The following is a 21824-nucleotide window of genomic DNA, read 5'->3' as shown; positions in this document are numbered from 1 at the left end:
ACTTGTCTATGCCTCCTTAGGACATCAGCTATGGAAACTCATACCATAGTTCTTAAGCTTATAGTTTGGTTATAACTCCAGTATCAAGATGTACACACACACACGAATTGAAATTTATTTATAGTTATTCTAAATATATATAATTTTTTAGTTATATATATATATATATATATATACACACACACACACGAATTTAGGGAGAACAAACATTTCTACTTTTACTTATATTTAGATGTAGAGAGTATTGTTAATTGATTTACTTTCAACATTTGAAATAAAGAAAGATATATACATGTTGGAAATTGATATCGCGAAAGATGTACGTACGTGTAATTTAATGTAAAAAAAATAAAAAATTATTGTATTAAAATTAAAATAATTACTTGGGTGTCTTTCTACTAACATAGAAACGTGATTTCTCCCGTTAATGTGTTAATATATTTACAGACTATAAATAACGAAATTAAAAAAAAAATACTTAATAAGCATTGTTACGACTACGCAATAATAATGTATGGTAACTAGAAAGTTGAGATAGAATAAAAACACACTTCCAACTTGAGTATACCAATCAATGAAGAATTTGAATATTAAGATCATGAAAAGGAATACAGCCAAAGACAAGAAAAAGCACCTAATGTTTGTTTCCTTTCCATACATTTATGGAAAGGAAAATTTCGTCGTAATAATCCAAAAGATATTGTTTTGGTCTATTGTATGTTGACCCACATTCCCTTGCCAGGCAAGCCACGGTGAACAACAAATAACAAGTAGTAGCCAGGAGGAGCAACCACATTGGAAGGAGGAGCCTCCACTCTGAGCCTGTAAGAGCCTTCAAATTCTGTGATCAACTCGTAAATCTTAAGAAACAAGAGCCTTTGTCCCATGGAGAATCCATGAGTGGTGAAGGGTGGGGAATACATGGACACCTTAAGATCGTTCTGAGTCAACCCAGCTCCATCTTCCATTGAGAAACTAACCTCAAAGGAAGCACCATATATCAGCCCTTTCTGAGAAGCATCCTCGAAAATGTGTGGCCTAAACATGTCAAAATTGGGATCCAAGTAAGGAGGAGAGAAAGCCTCGACTCTAGTCTCAGTTGGGAACTTGTCCACATCCTTGTACGTATTGTGGGTGTTGCTTCCAGAAACCCAGATCTTGCCACTGGGAAGCACCGTGGAAGTAGAGTGGTACATTCTCGCAATGCTGCTTGGCGTAAGCACCGTAAACCTTGACCCTTTAGGCTCCTCCGGTTTGTACAACACGGGTGTGTAGTTAGGCATGTCAGCATCCCACCACGCAGACGTACCTCTGGTTGCACCATTGATCAGCAACAGTTCCCCATTGGGGAGCACCAGCAAGTCTCCCATGGTTCTCCCTGAAGGCATCAACTCGTTCTCCCACTCAGGAAATTCCTCCGTAATCACCAACCTATAGTATATAGTAATCAACAACTTTTTATGTCACTTTTGGATCAAACATTATTATATATGTATGTAGAAGTGATGTTTAATTAATGTGTAATTACTACCTATTACAGTCATGAAGAGCTGGAAGGAAAACTTTGGTTGTCTCGACAATGTGGAAGGCGTCGGGAATATTGCCGCCACAAACCATGACCTCAGCCTTGGGGTTTGGGTCGTCGAGGTTAATGGGGAGGAGGGCGGACATGCCGGAGGCGGGGTAGTTGCGGCTGCCACCGGGTAAGACGGGGAAGGTGCGAACGATTTTGTGGGAGTTGGGGTTGAGAAGAACGGAGCGGTTGTTGGAGAAGATGAAGAGGTTACCGTCGGTGGAAAGATGGACGAAAGGGTAGAGATTGTTTTCGTCAATGTCTGCGGTTTCGGATAAGAAGGGGAAGTAGAAGGTTTTCTCACTCCTTTGGCCTTCTGCCGGAACAAACTCATAGCTATATGATTTGCGCCCTCCTATCAAAATGAAGTCTCCGTTTGGAAGCATTTGTTGAGTTGAATACCTAGTCATAAATTTCAGATAAATGATTTCTGTTTTGTGAAAATGGTGATGTATATGAACAAGGTAGGTTGGTACCATCTATCTGTTGCTAGAACGTTGTCGTATTCCCTCCATTCACAACCATCACAGTAAGGACCCATGTATCTAATGCTTTTCCCTCCGGTGGAAAAACCACCGGTACTAATGAAGGTACCATCAGATCTAACCCCTCCACTGGAGCACCATGGATCTCCCTGTGTTACCTGCGTCCAAGTTCTCCATTTGTGAAAGAAAACTCTGATCATGATAACAGAACAACAACAAACTTATCCGAAGAAACACACCTGTATTGGCCTAACTTGGTTTGTCTCGATGTCGTATTCGACTGCATGAGCAAAACAATCGTATTTGTCTTCTGTGGAGCCCCTATCTCTGTATGGAACGCATGGGGTTCCTTCAGGTAATCTAATCCTAGAGGTGCGATAAACTTTGGCATCATAGACGATGATCTTGTTTGTGGGTAACAAGTTGATGTGCATGGCTGAAACACCTGCATTTTCCGAAATCAACTCCCAATTTCCAATGGAATTTATCTGGAAAGGAGGCTTAATTTCTTGAGCAGGTTGAGGGAAAGGAAAGGGTGGGAAGAAGGGAATGGGTGGGGGCTCAGAAAAAGATGGAAAATCTGGAGCAGGTGGTGATTCAGAATACAAGGGATTTTGAGGAAATAATGACTTTTGGTCTTGGTACTCGGAAAGGTGGGGTTCATGGCGAAGATGGTGAACACGAATTTTGTGTTTGTGCTTTCTTTTGTGTTTGGCTTCAGCCACAACAAGGAACAAGATAGAGAAAATAAAAAGAACCTTGAGATGGTTAATCATGATTGGTATACGTGAGGAAGTTTAACAAAGGAAGCACCAGAAACACCTCCGCACACGGCGTGTTAAAGCCGGTGTGTGTGGGTTTCTGGTTTCCGATGATTCCTTTGTTAAATCCTTCCTAATTTTTCCTTTGCATCCATGGCCTTTTTATATTGTTGGGAAAAAACGCATTTTCCAAAATAGAAAATGATTTGAAGGAGTCACCTTAAATATAGTTGCCTTTTTTTTTTTTTTTTTTTTAAGTTTTGCACTTATAACCATAAACTTCATGATAGTTATTATAGATGACATAAAGAGAAACAAACAAAAATAACTAAATACAATTATACATTACTCAATGATAAAGGCATAAAGATAATGAAACAGTAAATAATTTGAACCATTTAGTATATAGATTCCAGTTTTACAGTATTAATTATCGAAATTAAATAGGAAAAATGAATAATTGAGTAAGAATATCAAACATATTGGAGAAATAATATATGATGAAAAATAATTAATTATTATTTCTTTCCGCTATAAAGATTTACTATAATTGGTACTTTTCATTGCCGGGAACATGTGATAAGTTTTGTAAAATAATTATTATTTGTGAATAAAATTGTCAAGTTTTGCTATTAAAATAAGAAGAGCCCGATTAATTAGAGCATAATGCAGAGCTAATTATCTAATTAATCAGATATTCTTCTTTTAGCTATTTCTCTACAGAGTAATCTAAATTAAAGCAACATTTACTTTAGTTTGTATTAAAAACAAAAAATTATACTAATTCTTAATTTTCCTCGTACGATTTCAATTGTTGTTTTACTTTTCTTTTTATTCTCCGGATAAAATATGCACATAAATTACATACACGACTTTATCCGTGTAATAAATTGCCAAAAAATATGTATATTAAAAAAAAATGATAAGCTTACCGGTTCTTAATCCAAATTTATTTATTTATTTATGTTTCAAAATTTATTGAATATATATTGACGCTGGTGATTTTTCTCCGTGACTCCTTAAAAATATTTTTTTTTCTTTGTCTCCTCTCAGTTAAACAGTAAAATTTAATATTTTTACCATATTTCCTTTCACTTTCTTTCCTTTTTCAGATATTTTCATTTGAATTAAAAACAAAAATGATTCGAAACACAGTTGAGAATCTTTCTAAAATTAAAATGGTCACAGTCAACTTTTTGGATTGAAGTCATGCATGTCCCACAGAATTTATTAGGTATATACGCTGGATTATGATGCACCATGATAATACTCACTCGACACAATCAAATATATATATATTTTTTTAAATAGCAAAATTTAAACGTACATATATTGATGGAGGCAGTGAGTGGTAATGTGATTAAAAGGAGCAATATTTTTTGCATGACCCAACAAATCATGGAGATAGGAAGAAGCAAGCCATTATGATTACTTTGTTTTATCTACACAATAGCATCATCCACTAGTAGTGCTTTCTATTACTGTCACTTATCTTTTCACTTGCTTCACACTAAATACAGCTGTTTTTCCAGCATTTACCACTGGATCTTCATTCATTCATTCACACCGTACATAAACATATATAGTACGGAAAATTTGCAAAAGTGGCAAAACTTTATGCTAATCTCCATCTGCATAAACAGCCAGGCATTAACACTGTTGCATTTCTGCAACTCACATCACAATTGTCCCCTAACCATTCAGACATCTATATTAATTATGTCTTAATTTTTAGCTTCAATAATTATATCCATCTTTTCCATACCTAAAACTGCACTTATTAAAGTCATCCACACTCTGCAGAACCACGTTAACAAACATATACCTAACACTTCCTTCCTATAAAAGAAAGTAACCGACCAAATTTTCCATGTCTATAAGTAGAATCACTAACCTTAATTCGACATTGAATCACGTTTCAGTTTCAGAGTTTTTCTTTATCAGCAAATATATTTAGCTGAGACACTAGGTATACCTCAAACCTTGTTAATGACTAATCATTGCACTAAGTGATTTCAGTTTCAAAGGGGCATGTGAAGACTTCTCTTCTCTCCCTTGAATCTTTTCTGCTTTACATTCCCTAATCTGATTGAAATCGTGTCTGTTCGATACTGCAACTATTTGTAGTCAGATCAAGCTTCTCAACTGAGGATTAATCGATCCCACTAAAAATAAAATTAATTTATAATAAGTGAATATGATCTTCTAAACTGATTTTGTAAATACGAATTTAAGTTTAAAATGCATTTTCTAACTAATATTAAAATTATATTTAGAGTTGACAGAAGAAATACAAACTTATTTCCTTTTATTTAATTTAATGATATTTTGACTTATTTTTAATTAATTATTTCAATCATTTTTTAATTATTTATTTTAATAATTTTTAGTGGTGTAATGTGATAATTTAAAAATAATTGAAATAATAAATTAAAAGTGAATTAAAAATAATTAATCAAAATATCATTATCTATTTAAGTTTGTTTGATATTTCTTGGAACTTTCCTTTCATTGTCCACTGTACTACAAAATATTTGTTTCATTTTCATATTTCTTTAGTATGAATTACAAAGCCATCAATTCATCTCTTCCCACTTTCAACGTGTCTTAAATGAGATGGTAAGAGGTGATTCTTTAACAATTCATCTCTTTCCACTTTCAACTTGTCTTGAATCAGATGGGAAGAGGTGATTCTTAAACAGAATTGGATTGATCGCGTTTAAGAAAAAGTTAACAAGAGACTTAAAATATAAAATAAAATGAAAACAAATTATAGAATGAAATTGGGAAATAAAAAAGCAAGAAAAATGTTAAACACCACATAATACTGGTAAAAAATAGTACACTATAATTAACTTCTAACAAACTATAAGTAATTACCAGCATTATAGCTTTTCAAAGAAAAAAGATGAACCTGTCTCTACCCGTTCCGTGGCTACTAGGTTGTACGGGTTTTGGTTGATGGGTTGATACAACTCACTCATATTTCTTTTTAGGTTAAGTGGAGTAACACATATATATATTGGCTTGTTCACCTATATTGTGGTTTTCCATTCTAATTTTGTCAACAAACAAAAGCATTACAATTGATCATATAAGAATACATCACTGCTTTCATCAATGGCAGTTCAAAGAGATAATCTGAGCTCTAAATCTAGTTTTTGAGAATCACTACATTCCGAGTTCTGACTGCTTGACCCCACAGAACCATTCCTGAGCTTCCTTCTATCTACCTCTAGCGGGTCCTAGTAATAGAGGGAAAGAAACATCGTAAGATCATTTAGAAATTAATTTACTGATCAAATTCAAATTTCTGCATGGAGGCACTTCTAAAAATTTCCTTACATTTAGGTTTATAAAGGGTCGAGTAACGTTGTTGGATGGAGCAGAATACTGGCTCTCAAAGATGTCGTTGGCGGTTTCCCATCTTTGTTTCAGAAAACAAAAAATTACATATCAGCAACAATTCATCTTTTATATAAACACACTCTTTTTGCTCTCATCAATGGCAAGAATCGCTCGATGCATAGCCGAAGAAGAATTAAGTACCTTGCTGTATTAGTTTGCTCAGAATCTCCATATCTGATATTTGTTTTTTGATATTCGGATATGCCCATCTGCACAACCAAACCATTTCTGTCAAAATTGCAGGATTTCTTCCAATCCAACTCACTCTTTTTCATGTATTGGTAAATTTATCACATACTTGCACATTTTATGAAGAAAAAAAAAAGAAAATACAAGAAACTACTTGTACTTTATATATTGCAACTTGAAAAAAAAAAATAGATGTGAGATTAGGTAACAGTGAGTAACTCTCCTCCACTCGTTATATATATAATGGTTTTGGTTCTGATTCAGGTACCAGAACTCAAAGATTCGTCCCTCGTCGCCTAGGGTTAGTACTTGTTGTAAGTTGTACTACATACCCTTTATAAAGTAGTACTTTAATTCAAACTCAACTAAATAAAGAGGACAGCAGTTCAGAATTAAACTATTATAATGCCAAGTTTGTGTATCATATAAAAAAAATTTAAAAGGTATATATATATATATATATATATATATATATATAATCAACCATCTTGTTGCTTCGCGTGCTATGCATTTATATACTGTGCAGTTGCATAGATTGACTTTTTAGTAAATGCTAGGTGAAAAATATGTGCGGAACATGTCACCCACATAACGAAAGAATGAGAGTTAAAATAGGTAAAACTATAACCTTTAAAGTAAAAGTTTAAAACCAATTGGTATTTAAGAAAAGCCAAAATTACACCTACCATGATGTTTGGTTGGAATCCATAGGAAGCTGCATATGATGATGGCACCACCGATGAATATGGTATTTGCACTCTTGGATCTTCCTGAGAAATAATGAAACTCCGTTATTGAATTAAAGGAATTAAAAAAAGAGTATTATTTGAGAAGAAGAAGAAGAAGAAGAAAATGGAGGTTTACGTTGGTGAAGGTGGAAGGATAAGGGCCATGGAGAGAAGAGTGATGATAGCCAGAGGCCATTTGACTGTGTAATCTGATTTTCTCCAATTGAGCAACACCAAGTCCTCTCTGTGGTTGCTTAGGCTTGTCTGAGTTGTTCTTCTTCCCTTTTCTTGAAGAAGAGGCACTTGATCTTTCATTTCCAAGGTTTGGTTCTCCGAAATAGCTGCTGCTATCCATCTCTGGTTTTTGTTTTGATGTATACGATGTTGTGGTCGAATGATGAAGTGGGTTTGGTCTGAGTCGAAGAAAAGTTTTTGTGGGTTGTGATGATGGGAAAGGAGAGATCTGAAATGGTGCTTTTAAACTGCTTGCAGCGGAGGAAGTATGCGTATTGCATCGCTGGATGAGATTGTGTATAGATTTCAATGTTATATATACGCCTAAATCTTTTCTCTTCGCTCCAGATCTTCTTTATATTTTTTATCATTTATATATTTATAATAATCATTACATAACCATTTAATTATTAATTCTTCTACCATCTATTATATACACTTTCGACACTGTTTCTGAAAGCGATTGTCTCCCATTTAATATCTCAAATAGATAACCCCTATTGTATCATAATGTGCACCCACGCGCTCCACATATGATACAATAACAACCCACACAAATTAATCTTCATTATACAATTATATATGGATAGAGAGTGCTGTTAAATATTTTTAAAAATATATATATCATAATAGCCTTGTAACAATTATGTGTATGTGTGATCATTAAGTTAATAGCAAGATACACCTACACATTATTGTTTAACAAATATAAAAACAATTATGTGTATCTGTCAACGAATGTGTTGTATTTTACGTTATTAGAAGGTAAAAATTAAGAGCTGAAATCTTAGTTAAATTAAAGTAAATAAAAAGTGCTAATATTGAAAAACACTTATTTAATATTGATGGTCAAATAAACTTCGGAACTATTAGAAAAAAATATACATAGAAAAGTTAGCTAAAAATATATTAGTCAGACAAAATAATTGTTATTCTTTAAAGGAAAAAATATGTTTTTGTCCCTCAAGTTTGACACAATTTTAGAAATGGTCCTTGGTCGAAATATGGTTACTGTTTGGTCCTTGTACTTTGAAAATCATGGTTTTTAGTCCCTATTTTTGGACGGCGTTAAAAATAACAAATAGCGTGCCACGTGTTATTTATTTATTTATTTTAAAAAAACTAGTATTTTTCACAAAAACTAGAAAAAAATATGTTTTTATCCGAAGTTTGAACTTAATTTGAAAATGGTCCCTGGTTGAAACTTGATGACTATTTAGTCCCTGCACATTGAATAATAATTATATAATAATAATACTATAATAATAATAATAATATATAATTATTAATAGGATTATTATTATATATAATAACAATAATAATAATTATTATTATATATAATTATTAATAATATTAAAATAAATAATAATATTATAACTATTATTAATATTAATAATAATTACATCATAATAATATATCAGTAATAATATAAATAATAATTAATAATATTAATATTATTAAAAATATAATTATAGTATTGATATATAATTATTAATAGTATTAATATTATTATTGATATATTAATATTATTAATATATATATATATATGATAATGTTAATATTAACAATTATATAATAATAATATTATTATTATAAAATGTTATTATTATTAATAGTAGTAGTATTATTATGTTTTAACAATGATTTTGCATGTGCAGGGATCAAACTGTGACCAAATTTGAACTAGGGACTATTTTCAAATTAAGTTCAAACTTCAGGTATCAAAAACCTATTTTTTTTCAGTTTTTGCGAAAAGCGTCGGCCAGGCCGACCTGGCCGATCCTAGTTTTTTTTTATATATAAAAAATTAAATAATACGTAGCACGCCGTTTTTTATTTTTAATACCGTCCAAAAATAGGGACTAAAAATAATGCTTTTGAAAGTACATGGACCAAATAGTAACAAAGTTTCGACCATTTTTAAATTGAAGTCAAACTTGAGAGATTAAAAACATATTTTTTCCTTCTTTAAAAAATGGGATTATTTAGTTAAAATATCGTTATGTTGGAATGGAGAATTTAAATTTATATTGATGAATACGTCTCATTTCATTTTTTTTTTCAAATTAAAGATTACATGGGATTCTCAAGAGACCATGCTGGATTTATAATTAAACTTGCAATTTAAATGATTGATTTTGGTGTAATTACTATAACTTACATAATATCACTGTAATGTAACTTTCATTTCAAATTTTGTGAAAATTGACCAAAAAGATAATTAAGTGGTTTTTACTTTCGTATCGAAGTATACATTAAGTTTAATTTTAATACACATAAATGGAATATTAAACAATTTTAGATTAATGTTAAAGATTTATAGACACGATCCATGTATAAGAACGTTTACTCTAATAATAGGTTTTAGAATAAAATAGTCCAACAAAACTTAATTTAATAGTGCAAAAAGGAGTATAACATGGTTATTGCCCAAACTTAAAAACTTATTTTATTATTTAATTTGTTAAAAATTTGTTTATTATTAAAATATTTAGAATAAATTACATTGATTATTTTATTTTTTTAACATTTATATATCTTTACAGGGGATACTCAATACGCAATGTGATATTTTTAAATAATTAAAAAATTGTGTATTATATAAAATATGTTAATGTATTGTAATTAATTAATGATGAAGAGATTCGAAATAAATTGGTAAAACTTTAGTTGTTTATTTGGATTAGACAATTAAAAGTGAAAAAAAATGGGAAAATGAAAAAAAAAGTATCGAGAATGAAATTTAGATTAAATAAAAAAAATTGAGGAGAAAGTGATATACTTTTTTTTTTCTAAAACAGTCCATCGTCACTATTATTATAGTTAAAATCATAAATATTAATAACATATGAATAATAATCAATAATGTATTATATATATATATATATATATATATATATATATATTAAAATATTTATGATAAAATATATAGTTTATTATATCATTTTTAATACATACTTTTTTTCATTTCTGTGTGAAAAAATGTAACATTTTTTTTAGTTATTGTATTTTTCAGACATATTATCAATAGAAATAAACAGGAACCTAATGTCTCTTTCTTGATTCTTATAAGAAAAAAAGGTTAATAGTGTAATTGTATATAATGCATGCAAATATTTAATCTTATTATGTAATTATACATTGTGACATTTTCTCTTTAACTTTCTCACTAACATCATTCGTTGAAAAATGGGCATAATGTTATCAGTGAGAAAACAGACGAAAAAGGCCACATGAGATATACTTTCACAATTAAAGAATCGCATTCAACATTTTAATAATTAAGGAATGCTGTTGAAAAAAAAAATAAAAAAATAAAAGAGTAATTTAAGATTTTATTTATATTGTATTCTTGTCTCTATTTTGCAATCTGGTTTCACACCCTTTTCAAAGGTAAAAAAAATATTTTGAATTTATCTTTTAATCGTATCTTATTTATCGGCTATTGTATTTTTTAAGATACTAATTTTATATATGACTATTTTAATTACACCTAATTGTGTATGTGACATAGCTTTAAGTGGGTTCTACTTTGCATGTGGTTTCCTAGTTCACTGTCAATATTTGTCTCTGCTGATCGATAACACACTAAACTCAAAAGCCACAGCTGTAAATTCCATAACCATCTAATTAACAAAGGAAAAGTAAAATAAATTTAATGACAAATACAATTTAAACAGAAACAACGAATATAAATATAAAAATATTAAACTAATTTTGTACTTAGAAATATTATGAAAACATAAGAGGATATATAATTTGTTGTGTAAAACTAATGTTCCCTTTTTAAACAGTATTGATATATATTATAGTATTATAGTAATAGTAATAGTAATATTAATGATAATAATATTAAGAATGTATTAATGTGGTTATAGTTAAGAGTTGAAATAGCAAATCTAAGTGAGCTGTTTGACGCATGATTTGTGGGGTCATATTGAGTTGTTTGTGTGGTGGAAAGTGAGAATCCCTAATTTGTTAGCCAGACATGTGAACCCCTTCAAATCACAACAAACCCCACCAAATATGTCATTACTTCCTTAAGCACCATAAATCACACTCTACCATCCAAAACTACTACACTTAAACAAAATTAATATTCTAATTCAAACAATAATATTTTATATCATAACTTTAGATTTTAACTCATTTTTTTAATGCTTAAAATTTACACTTCATGTAACTTCATATTTCTTTAAACTGTGTAAGAGATGAGTTTTTATATTTAAATAAATTTTAAATAAATAAGTATGAGAAAGTTTCTAAATAGGAGTTAAATATATATTTTCTATATTATTTTAAATTCTCTTATAATGAGAATTAGAGAATATTTTAGACTACAAAAAAAAAAATTATAAAATAAATGCTTGAATATTTTATTATTAAAGAAACCTCTATCTCTCTAAAACAGTTTCTCTAAAACTTATTTACCATCTCTCGAGAATTATGATTCAATCTTTCATTTATATTTCTTCACCGATAAAAAAAAAAACAAAATTCAAGCATACATTAGTGTATGACACTGTTCTGCACATTTCCTCTATTGAAAATATAAATTTATGAATAAAAAGCTATTATTTTTTTTAACAAATTACCAAATAATTATGTTTTTAATTTTATGTACAATTTGCAGCATCTTATATAAAGAGAAACTAAATGTATAAATATTCACTACTCGGTATAATCATTTACAACTCTTATAGTTTTTTTTAAATAAATAAATTTCACATAAGCATACAAATACATATATATATATATATATATAAACAATTGAAATCTTAATATACATTACTCGAGCAATTTAATTTTAGACTTAGTTTATGAATATGTACACTATTTGTTAATATATTCGGTATAATTATAACAGATCGTTAAATTAGTCACAAATATAACTGTAAGTTATCATTAGGTATATACAAATATATGCATATCAAACCATTTAGATCTTGATTTACTACATTTTTATTAATAATTAAAAGTTGAAATACTTCTTATAGCAGCAAAAATGAAATATGATCGAATAGGAATATCTTTTGATTTACTAATATTGAATAATATGACAAAATCTTAAAAATGGTACGAGAATCTTATAACTATATGAGAGAAAACAACTGAGAGAAAAAGGAACTGCATGACACAGAAGAAAGAAAAAAAGATTTTACATTATTAGTTAGCGATCAATTTTTATTAAAGAATCTAACCTACTAGTTTTAGTAAAATCTCTTTTTTTACTATATTTTTTATCTTCACAAAATTTGAATACGCCTCACTTAAATGTTAGTATTAAAAAAATGATAAAATTTCATATTGATAAAAGAAAAACATATCATTATCTAATATTGTCTATATCATTTATTTATTTACACTTATTAAAACAAAGGTTTATTTCTTGTATACTCTTTGCATGATTTATTTTGATGTAATGAGAAAGCAATTAATGAATTATAGATTAAATAATTAACTCTATGTGATTTTTAATTCAGAAAATAAGAAAAGAATAAATTACAACGGTGATTTGATTTCCCTAATATGAAAATTTACTTCAAGATATGTTGGTCCCCTAAGACTTGTTCATTGGGATAATTACTAGTAATATTAATTATATTGTCCACGAAGCAGTGCGATAAGATAATTAAGTCTACTAACTCATCATTACTTTAATGAAAACATATACTTAATTAATAAACCCAGTCTTGAAACAGATTATTGGCCACTTTTTTCCCCTGGAATCAAACTAAGGATGATAATTAAAAACCCACCACATTAATTATAATGCTAGAGTGCGCCATAAGTTTAGGTCGTAGTACTTTCTAATATTGTATTTTACAAATGACCTATGTACAAAATTTAGTACGCGATTTGGATCTGCAATATTTATATTGACGCTGTGGTAAGTTTAAATTCGAGTATTGTAAATTAAAAAAGGTGGTCTTTCATTCTCAATATAGTGAATGTTGGCTTAATAAGTATGTCTTTAATTAAAATGCATTAAGAGTGTGGTATTGTTTTTTTATGTTGCTCCTTAATAACTAATTATAACATAGAAAATTATTTTTTCTAATGTTTCAAAAATATTTTAAAAACCAAATATTATTATTATTATTATTATTATTATTATAACAATGTAAAAGAATTACACCGATAACAATTAAACTCAATTAGTAAAATGATTGACAACCAAATTAATTCAAATGTGTGGCCACAGATAATATGGTTTCAGCAAACCAAAATCTCGTGTACATAAACTTGGCCTTAATTACTTTCCTTATGGTACATAAGTTAAATAAATTTATTAAACCACTAATAGAATCGCGCCACTTAATTAAATGGTTTAGAATTTTTGTTTTTCTAGTGCCCTTATAAAATTTGTTTCTGATTAATTTAAAATATATTTTTTTAATATCTCCGTAATTTATAACAGTTAAATATGATTGGTATTATCCTTAGCAAGTTTGCATTGCAATGGTATAACAAGGAATCGGTCGTTTGTAATTTTTTATTTGTTTATGGAAGTTAAAAAATATAATAATAAAGTTATAGAATTTTTTTTATTAAAAATAGTTGTTTCTCAAAAAAAATTTTATTAAAGTATATTTTTTATAAATATATTTAAACTAATTTTATTTTATTTATTTTTATTATAATTTAAATATAATAATACATAACTAAAAAATAATTAAAAATGAATTTAATTTTATACAAAATCCAGAAAATTAGATGAATTTAATACACTCTTTGTTCAACATGATAATTCGATTTTGTTATATTGGAGTAAAAATGTTGTATGTTGTAAAATTTTTCATATGTAATAATATTATTTTAAAATACCTAATTACACTTCATATCACTTTAATAATTGCTAAGACATTAAAACATGTAACGAACTGTTGCTGTTGATCAAATGATACATTGATGTGACTTATAATTAAATAATTAAAAAAAAAAAAAACATAGCATCTCATCGATCATCTTTGTTTCTGTCACCATGTCACTGATGCGAAAGATTATTAATTAATGTTTTTTTGTCTTAGACATTTTCTTTACTTTGGAACTATTTTCTTCATCTTCCTTTTATCTATTTTACCAGTTTTTTCATCTTTAATTTTAAACATTATATTTCTGGTTACCATATACATGTGGTTAATTACAACAGCAAAACTTTATTTGTAAAACATATTAATTTCAATATATTCGGATACTTTTACTTACCTTTTTTTTTTCTTTTCTTATATATCACTTGCATAGCAGAAGTGATAAGGTAGGATTACAGTAATATGCTTTCTGTATAAATTGAGATGGAGATATATGAAAATAAGTTAAAAATTCATTAATGTTATGTAATGTTTTTTTATCATTTTCTAAGGAATACATGATAAATAAGGGGAGTTTTGATAAATTTGCATTACTTTAGATTAATTTGAACTTGTGTTGAAATTGAATATTAAGATGAATTGAAAATTTTCAAGGTTTAGTAGATTTTGGAGTTGTTGATTAGTTTTAACTATAACTATAACTAGTTTATAATTAGATTAGTTGTAAAGAACTATAACTAGTTTATAATTAGATTAGTTGTGTGGGATTGTAAGTAGGGTTTTTTTTTTATCAGCAATAATAAATATAAATTAAAGAAGGAAAGAGAAAAGAGAAAAAAAAATGATATTTTCATTTACAAGAGTAAATAGAGATAACCATTCATAAAATAAAAGAACACAAGACATATTTTAACCGAAATCATACTAATATAACACAGCTTTGTTTTTGATTGATAAAGAAAATAATTATCTTTAATTAAAGTTGTTTTAAACTACAACAATTTTTATTATTTTTTTAAAAATTATCCAAAAGTTGACATTGGAAAAAAATTGTTTTATATCATAACTTTTTCGTTATGAAGTCGTGCTATTATATGGTACGACTTATCTAACCTCAATTTTTTAAAAACTTACACAATTTTAATAATTTCATAATAAAATTATGATAAAAAAAATCATTGCAAAGAGTGGGTTTAATTAATTATTTAAAATCCTTTATAACATCAAATGTTTGACCTTAGAAGCTTTAAAAATATATTGAGAAGAAGGTCGTGACGTTTTTATAAATTCTTAATAAAATAATGTGTGGTCTAAAATGTTGTAGAAGGAAATTACTTGTGTGAATTAGTTCTCCTACTTCCTTGTGATGCAAGGCATTGAATAATCAGCTGCTTAGATAACGTGTATCAAAAGCTAACAAAAACTACTAATTTCTGTTGAATTTACACGTACCTTTATTTCTTTCAGAAGTATAAAATTGTAAGCTCACCATTTAACTATTTCTAAATTGAAAGAGATTAATATGTGTTGTAATAGGAAAAACACGAGACAAGTAAAAAAAAAAACGATAGGGAGTCCACGCGTGTAAAAATTGTAATTAAATGATAATCTAGAAATATTAAACTGAGGATTCATGATAACAAATTAGTCTTATATAAATATTCTTTAGTTGATAATTTTATTTGTTTGCGACTGACTGTTACTAATGTATATTTTAATTGAGATATGTTTGCACTATTAAAGTAGTAAAAAAATGCATAAAATCAATATGAAGATGAAGATGTAAATATTATATTATATTGATGATGAAGATGTAAAATAACAACATCAACAATAATATGCTGTACTTAATTATTTTAGTATAACATTTTATTACGAAAAATATTTAACTCTTTTGATAATTTTTTGGGTTGGTCTGTTTAGAGCGATTGAAGTAAGTCAGTCTTCAATTATCGTTAATAAATTAACTGTGATAAAAACTAAATAATTAAAAATTAGTGGTTTTAAATTAGAAACAGATTTGTTTAATTGCTTGTTATTACTCTATTCCATATTTTCATCCTCCAAACTAAATGCAATTTATATTCTTTTATAAGTATTACTCTATAGTGTATTCCGTAGATTCTTGCCTTTTATCTCCTACTACTGCTTTTCCGCTTTGCCTACTTTCTATTGTTTTCCTGCCACTACACTGTCTTATTATTTATCTGTTTAAAATTTTCTTTAATGGATAACATACAGCCAACTCTATTCCATATTTTCATCCTCCAAACTAAATTGCATTAAATAGTGATAGAACATAAGTTCATAGTTGAGCTTCATGGAGAATAACCAAGTGAGGGTTTAAAGTACTGAGGATCGGGCTATCAGTTTTACTGTGTACATCAATTTTTGATTCCAAGTCTAATATAAAATTATTATCGATCATCATATATACTAAGTATTGTCTCTTTTAGAGTGAGTGTTTCCATTACTAAAATTTTTTATATTTTATGGAACTTTTCTTGTAAATTTATTAAAAGAATTTACAAGAAAAAACTTATTTTTGTCATTTTTAGAAAAATTTTAATTGACAGATAACCTTCGTGAATAATTATGTTTTACAAAATTTTATGTGAAGTATTTTATAAAAAATATTTTGTAAAAAAAATTGATAACAAATTTTTGTAAATTATTTTTCATACAAAATTTGTAAGTATTTTTTATAAAAAAAATTTCAAAACAAAATTGATAGAAATTATTTATTTTTTAGTAGTGTTGTGTTCGTCATTATTTTATCGTTAAAAAATATATAAAAAGTGAAAAGAGATAAAAATATTTAAATTGTCTTATGTTAGACTTATATATATATATATATATATATATATATATATATATATATATATATATATATATTAAGACGTGTTATAAACTATTAATAATAATATAAATATATAAATATAGTTAAATTTTGATATAAAGTGAAAATAATTGGATAAAACATATGTTATATATGTAATGATAACGTAAACCGACTTATGTATGGAAGACAAAGGAAAGTGGAAAAGGACGTTTGGGTATCTATTAGTGATTTTGTGGACACATGCAAACTTAACTTCCCTTCCATTATTCCACTCCATTCCCACACCCAAAACGCTAACTTCCTAACTCAACCAACGGGTCCCATATCCACACACAATCCCTCACAATCCCATATTATATTAGATTCTTGCTTTATCTTCTTTTTTTTTTTTTTTTATTAGTATTATTATTATTGATTTCATTAACACACACACGGGAACTTGAGCCTACCTCTCCTCATGGTTAAGTTAACACACACAATTAATGCATGCATCTCCCTTCTGTCACTAACTTTTTAATCTATTTTATTAACATCATCCACTCATCACTAATTACATAATCAACGTTGACTCCTTTTCATTTCTTGAGTTAACCCTTCAATCCTAGCTCTATCTTTCCACTCTTATAGGATTTTCTTTTGAAAATCTCAAATGCTTCTGCTTTAATGCTGTATGATTATAAATCAAACAGTTGCTTTTAGATATAAAAACTTTGAAGTGAAGCATGTTTTACAATTCATCAAATATGCTTTTCTTTTTGTTGACAAGGAAAGTAACTTAAATAATTTACGCATCTTGGTATAAACTATAGTCCATCTTCAGCAAGTGGCAAATGCACATATTTTATAAACCTAAAACTGATGAGTTTGCTGTCACAACAAGTGTTTTGGATTTCCAAATAAAAAACTACCTTCCACTTAAAACCTTGCTGCTATAGATCTCTATTTCTTGAGATTCTTAAGCAATAGTTCGATGTCCACGGAATACATGTTTTGCTTAGGTGTAAGATTTTCACACAATGTATATAAAAACCAGAAAAAGTCTCAAAATTTGAATAAACTAAAAGTATTGGCACAACTGGAACACGTCCTTGGAAACTACAAGGAAAGGGTCACATGGTGAGAGAAACTGCAGAAATTCAAGACTTGGATTATATAAAATTTTTGGTTTGGTAAGGTCCCACTTATTACTTGGAAATGTGGCAATATTAATGTGAGTGGTCCTCCTTTTCTCCTAACCGCATATAAATGCAGAATTTATTGATTCAGAAAACCAACATCCCAAGTGCTCACATGATCTATCTTAGATATTGTTTGATACAGTTGAGTATGATCATATCAGACATGATTGTATCTGAGATCTTAATTTCTTTGCTATGTGCACTGTATGTTCATTACACTACTGTCTTCTTTTATCTTCCTAAGGATCAATCACACCATAAAGGAGCGTTTTAAGGTAGTGGAGGGCATCAGAATAAGATTCTTTTTCTTCATTTTTTTTACTTTAATTTAGTTTTGGTTTGCTAAATACTGGGAAGATTCAATGGCACGAGTATATATTGGTTACTGGCATAATCTTTCAGGGGAATTATAGTATTCCTTTTGCTGTTATCCATCACACGAGCTTTTCAGAGTTTATGGCACCATATGATCGATTTATCATAAGAAATCTCTAGCTTCAGCATTTCATCAAACACGTGTTGAGCAAAAATAAAACATACCTGTGTTTTAGACTATAGTATTAATTTGGTAGTTTTCTTTTTTAATCAAAAACAAAGAGAAGAGGTTTAAAATAGTAGTTAGAATTTGTTGAGGCATGAAGAGTCAACCAAAATGAGTCATGGATGACATATAATTCCTCTGCTTTTCACGTGTCATTGAGACTTGTTCTGATTTTGAATAAAAGAAAGTATCTGCTTTTAAAGTTGTGTTTGAAGAAGAGAGTATTAATTTAACGCAATGATCTCTAGCACAGCGATCCATGATGTCATTCCACACATGCTCATCCATTATTTTATTGATTATGAGGTTGTTGAATTAATCCTTAGATTTTACCTTACCCAACATAACCAATGCATACTTTCCCATAAAGATTTCCCTCCATGCATGCATGTGATCACACTATTCAATTTTATAGCTTCCCATATCTTGGTTTTGCAGTTTTTTATGTCCTTTTATTGCATTCCAATTGTGTTTGTGCGAGTTAAAAATAATAATAATAATAATAATAATAATAATAATAATACAACTTTTTTTTTCTCTAAAATATGAAGAACATGACAGAAAAGTACTTAGCGACATATCCTATACAATCGTAAACTGTTAATTGCTTCTTAAATCTAGTTAAGTGGATTTGGTAAAATCTACGAAAAACGAAACCAATAATGTAGGAAGATCTTGATGATTGGCTCAATGGGTAGCATCTACATCATCGCTATGATATAGAATTCGTCTACACTTTAATACCTTTCATAGTTTTATACTATTCTCAATCCATTCACTTGAATTCAATTCCAATATGTAAAAGGTCCATCAACTAATAATGCAAATAATTCATTGAATTTCAGCACAATCTAATATAAGAAATTCCTCAAATTAAAATTAAAATCATCTTCAAATTTAGTAACTCAACGAAAGAATAATTTCAAATTTCATTCCTCAAATAATTATTTTAATATGAAACCTTTTCTACAAACCAACAATATTACAATAAGCATTTCTAAACCATTCACAAAAATATACTCTTTACGTGAGATGATACACATGAATATAAACATCAAATTTATAATTAACAAATCTTAATTAAATTACCATAATTAACAAAGATGAATTCTTTCACCAAAAAAATCTGTCTACACCATAATTAACAAACAACCAATTAGTCCTATGAACATTTTTCTTCAATTTCTGTATATTTTAGTATGGGATTTTTTTAAATCTAAGACCCACCAGTTTTCCTTAACTCTTCTCCTTAATAATTCCTTTAAACTAAAGAACTTTATTCTTAATCTTCTACGTTATTTTCAACTCTCTGCTCCCAATTGTTCGCCTATGAAAATTTCACCAATTACCAAATAATTTGATAATCCAATTGTACAAAATTAATGATCATGATTGATGGAGTATCTATGTCTTATTAAAGCATTTTAATCAAGGAAAATGTTTTTTTTTTTACATTGTATGTATCACTTCACAGTCCATTTTTAAGAGTACTTTTGTCATTAAAAAAGTTAATTTTTGTATTTGTTAAAAAAAGAGGAAAATAATTGATGTAAAATATGTATAAATATTTGTTAGGTTTCAAAATATCAATCATTCCACGGACCAATTTTGTGAAACTTAGGTTGTACTTATTATAGCCCTCGAATCACCAAAGTATTTCCGGTTTGAAAAAAAAAATGTTTATAACATCACGTATTCTGTGAAATTCAACTAGACACAACAAATTAATTTCATATGATAATTAGTTTGAAAGTCATACGTAACTTGATTTATAATTAGTTGATAATATAAAATAAATTACACCTACAATAAGGTGCTCAGAAATTAACTTTAATTTCTTTTTTGGTGTTTTATTGTGATGTAAAATAAGTTTTCAGTAATGTTAAATTGGCCTCTTAATTTTTGTTAAGCTCAAACTTGAACACAATTCATTATACGGCTCGGTTATACTTTGGGCTTTTAATTGAAAAGCCCAACTCATTAAATTATTGGGCTGTAAAGCACGCATGACGAGCTATTTTGCTGTGATTTTGGTTTTGTCAGTTGGGATGATAAATATTATTTGAATATACTTAAAGAAACTTCTCAATAAATGCTTCATAAATAAAATAAAATATTTTTTTATTATAAAATAAAATAAAATTATACAGTTTTTCTTTTCTAAAATATTTATAGAAACTTTTCTAAATATATGTTCCTATGATTACATTATGTAAAATGTTGTCATATTAAAGTATATTAAATTGATTGTGGTAAAAATAATGAACGAAAAGGGAGAAATTGTAGGTTGGAATTTTTTATTAACAAAAACTAACATTAAGAACTGATTCTGTGGGAAAAAAAAGTGTTATCAGCTATTTATGTAAGAACGTGAATTTATATTTATGTTTGAATGTTACATGTTAAATTTTATAATGTCTCATTAACAACATTTTTAGAGATTAAAAGTTGTTAGTATTATACGGATTAATTTAGATACCAATTTATAAAATAAAAAATTATTGATTAATAAAATAGTTGTTATTATAAATAAATAATTGATAAATTTATTACTAATTAATTAGAAATTAATTTAGAAATCAATCTCTTTGGTAGCAAAAAGATAGGTAACTAATGTTTAGTGACCAATTTTGTTTTGTAACTAAAAACTTGATAACTAAATTTTAGAAACCAATTTAGAGAACAATTATAATTTTTTATTCTTGTGACTATTTTAATAACCAATAATTTTTTATTTTAAATTGGTCATTATGGTGAGTAATAATATTTAGTCACTAAAATTGATTTTTAATGAAACATTTTCTTGTAATATATATGATATTGATTATTTTAAACATTTGAATTTGGATTTTATGTGGAGTTTTTTTATGTTATTTCTTTGCTTCATTTTCAAAATAAATTGATTTATACTTTTTTTAGATTTTAAAATATATTATAAACTTTGTCAATATATTACAATAAATTTTTTTAAAGACAAACATAGAGCCAATACTAAAAATTTAGAAAAAAAAAATTCTAGATTTGAAAAAATTCGTATTATATGTATACTTTACCTTGGTTCATAAAACTAATA

At 27.9% G+C, this 21824-nt stretch overlaps 2 protein-coding genes across 2 annotated transcripts; both read right to left on the bottom strand.

Moving 5' to 3' along the window:
- Positions 1-558: 558 nt before the first annotated feature.
- Positions 559-2966, bottom strand: LOC114177425 (aldehyde oxidase GLOX1-like). The gene is made up of 4 exons (XM_028062758.2): positions 2298-2966; positions 2050-2216; positions 1532-1975; positions 559-1431 (listed from the first exon to the last, which is right to left on the bottom strand). The coding sequence occupies exons 1-4, from the start codon at positions 2832-2834 to the stop codon at positions 711-713; spliced, it is 1869 nt and encodes a 622-aa protein (XP_027918559.1). The 5' UTR covers positions 2835-2966; the 3' UTR covers positions 559-710.
- Positions 2967-5614: 2648 nt separating this feature from the next.
- Positions 5615-7679, bottom strand: LOC114177309 (protein SPEAR1-like). Its single transcript, XM_028062595.2, has 5 exons — positions 7281-7679; positions 7103-7186; positions 6369-6436; positions 6165-6246; positions 5615-6064 (listed from the first exon to the last, which is right to left on the bottom strand). Exons 1-5 carry the CDS (start codon positions 7497-7499, stop codon positions 5948-5950), a joined length of 570 nt encoding a protein of 189 aa, XP_027918396.1. The 5' UTR covers positions 7500-7679; the 3' UTR covers positions 5615-5947.
- Positions 7680-21824: the final 14145 nt, after the last annotated feature.

The sequence above is a fragment of the Vigna unguiculata genome, chromosome 3, assembly GCF_037176805.1.
Source record: "Vigna unguiculata cultivar grain cowpea cultivar isolate G323 ecotype 2 chromosome 3, ASM3717680v1, whole genome shotgun sequence".
Classification (NCBI taxonomy): Eukaryota; Viridiplantae; Streptophyta; class Magnoliopsida; order Fabales; family Fabaceae; genus Vigna; species Vigna unguiculata.
Note: the sequence above shows the minus strand (reverse complement) of the source record. Positions and strands in the feature narration are given on the sequence as shown.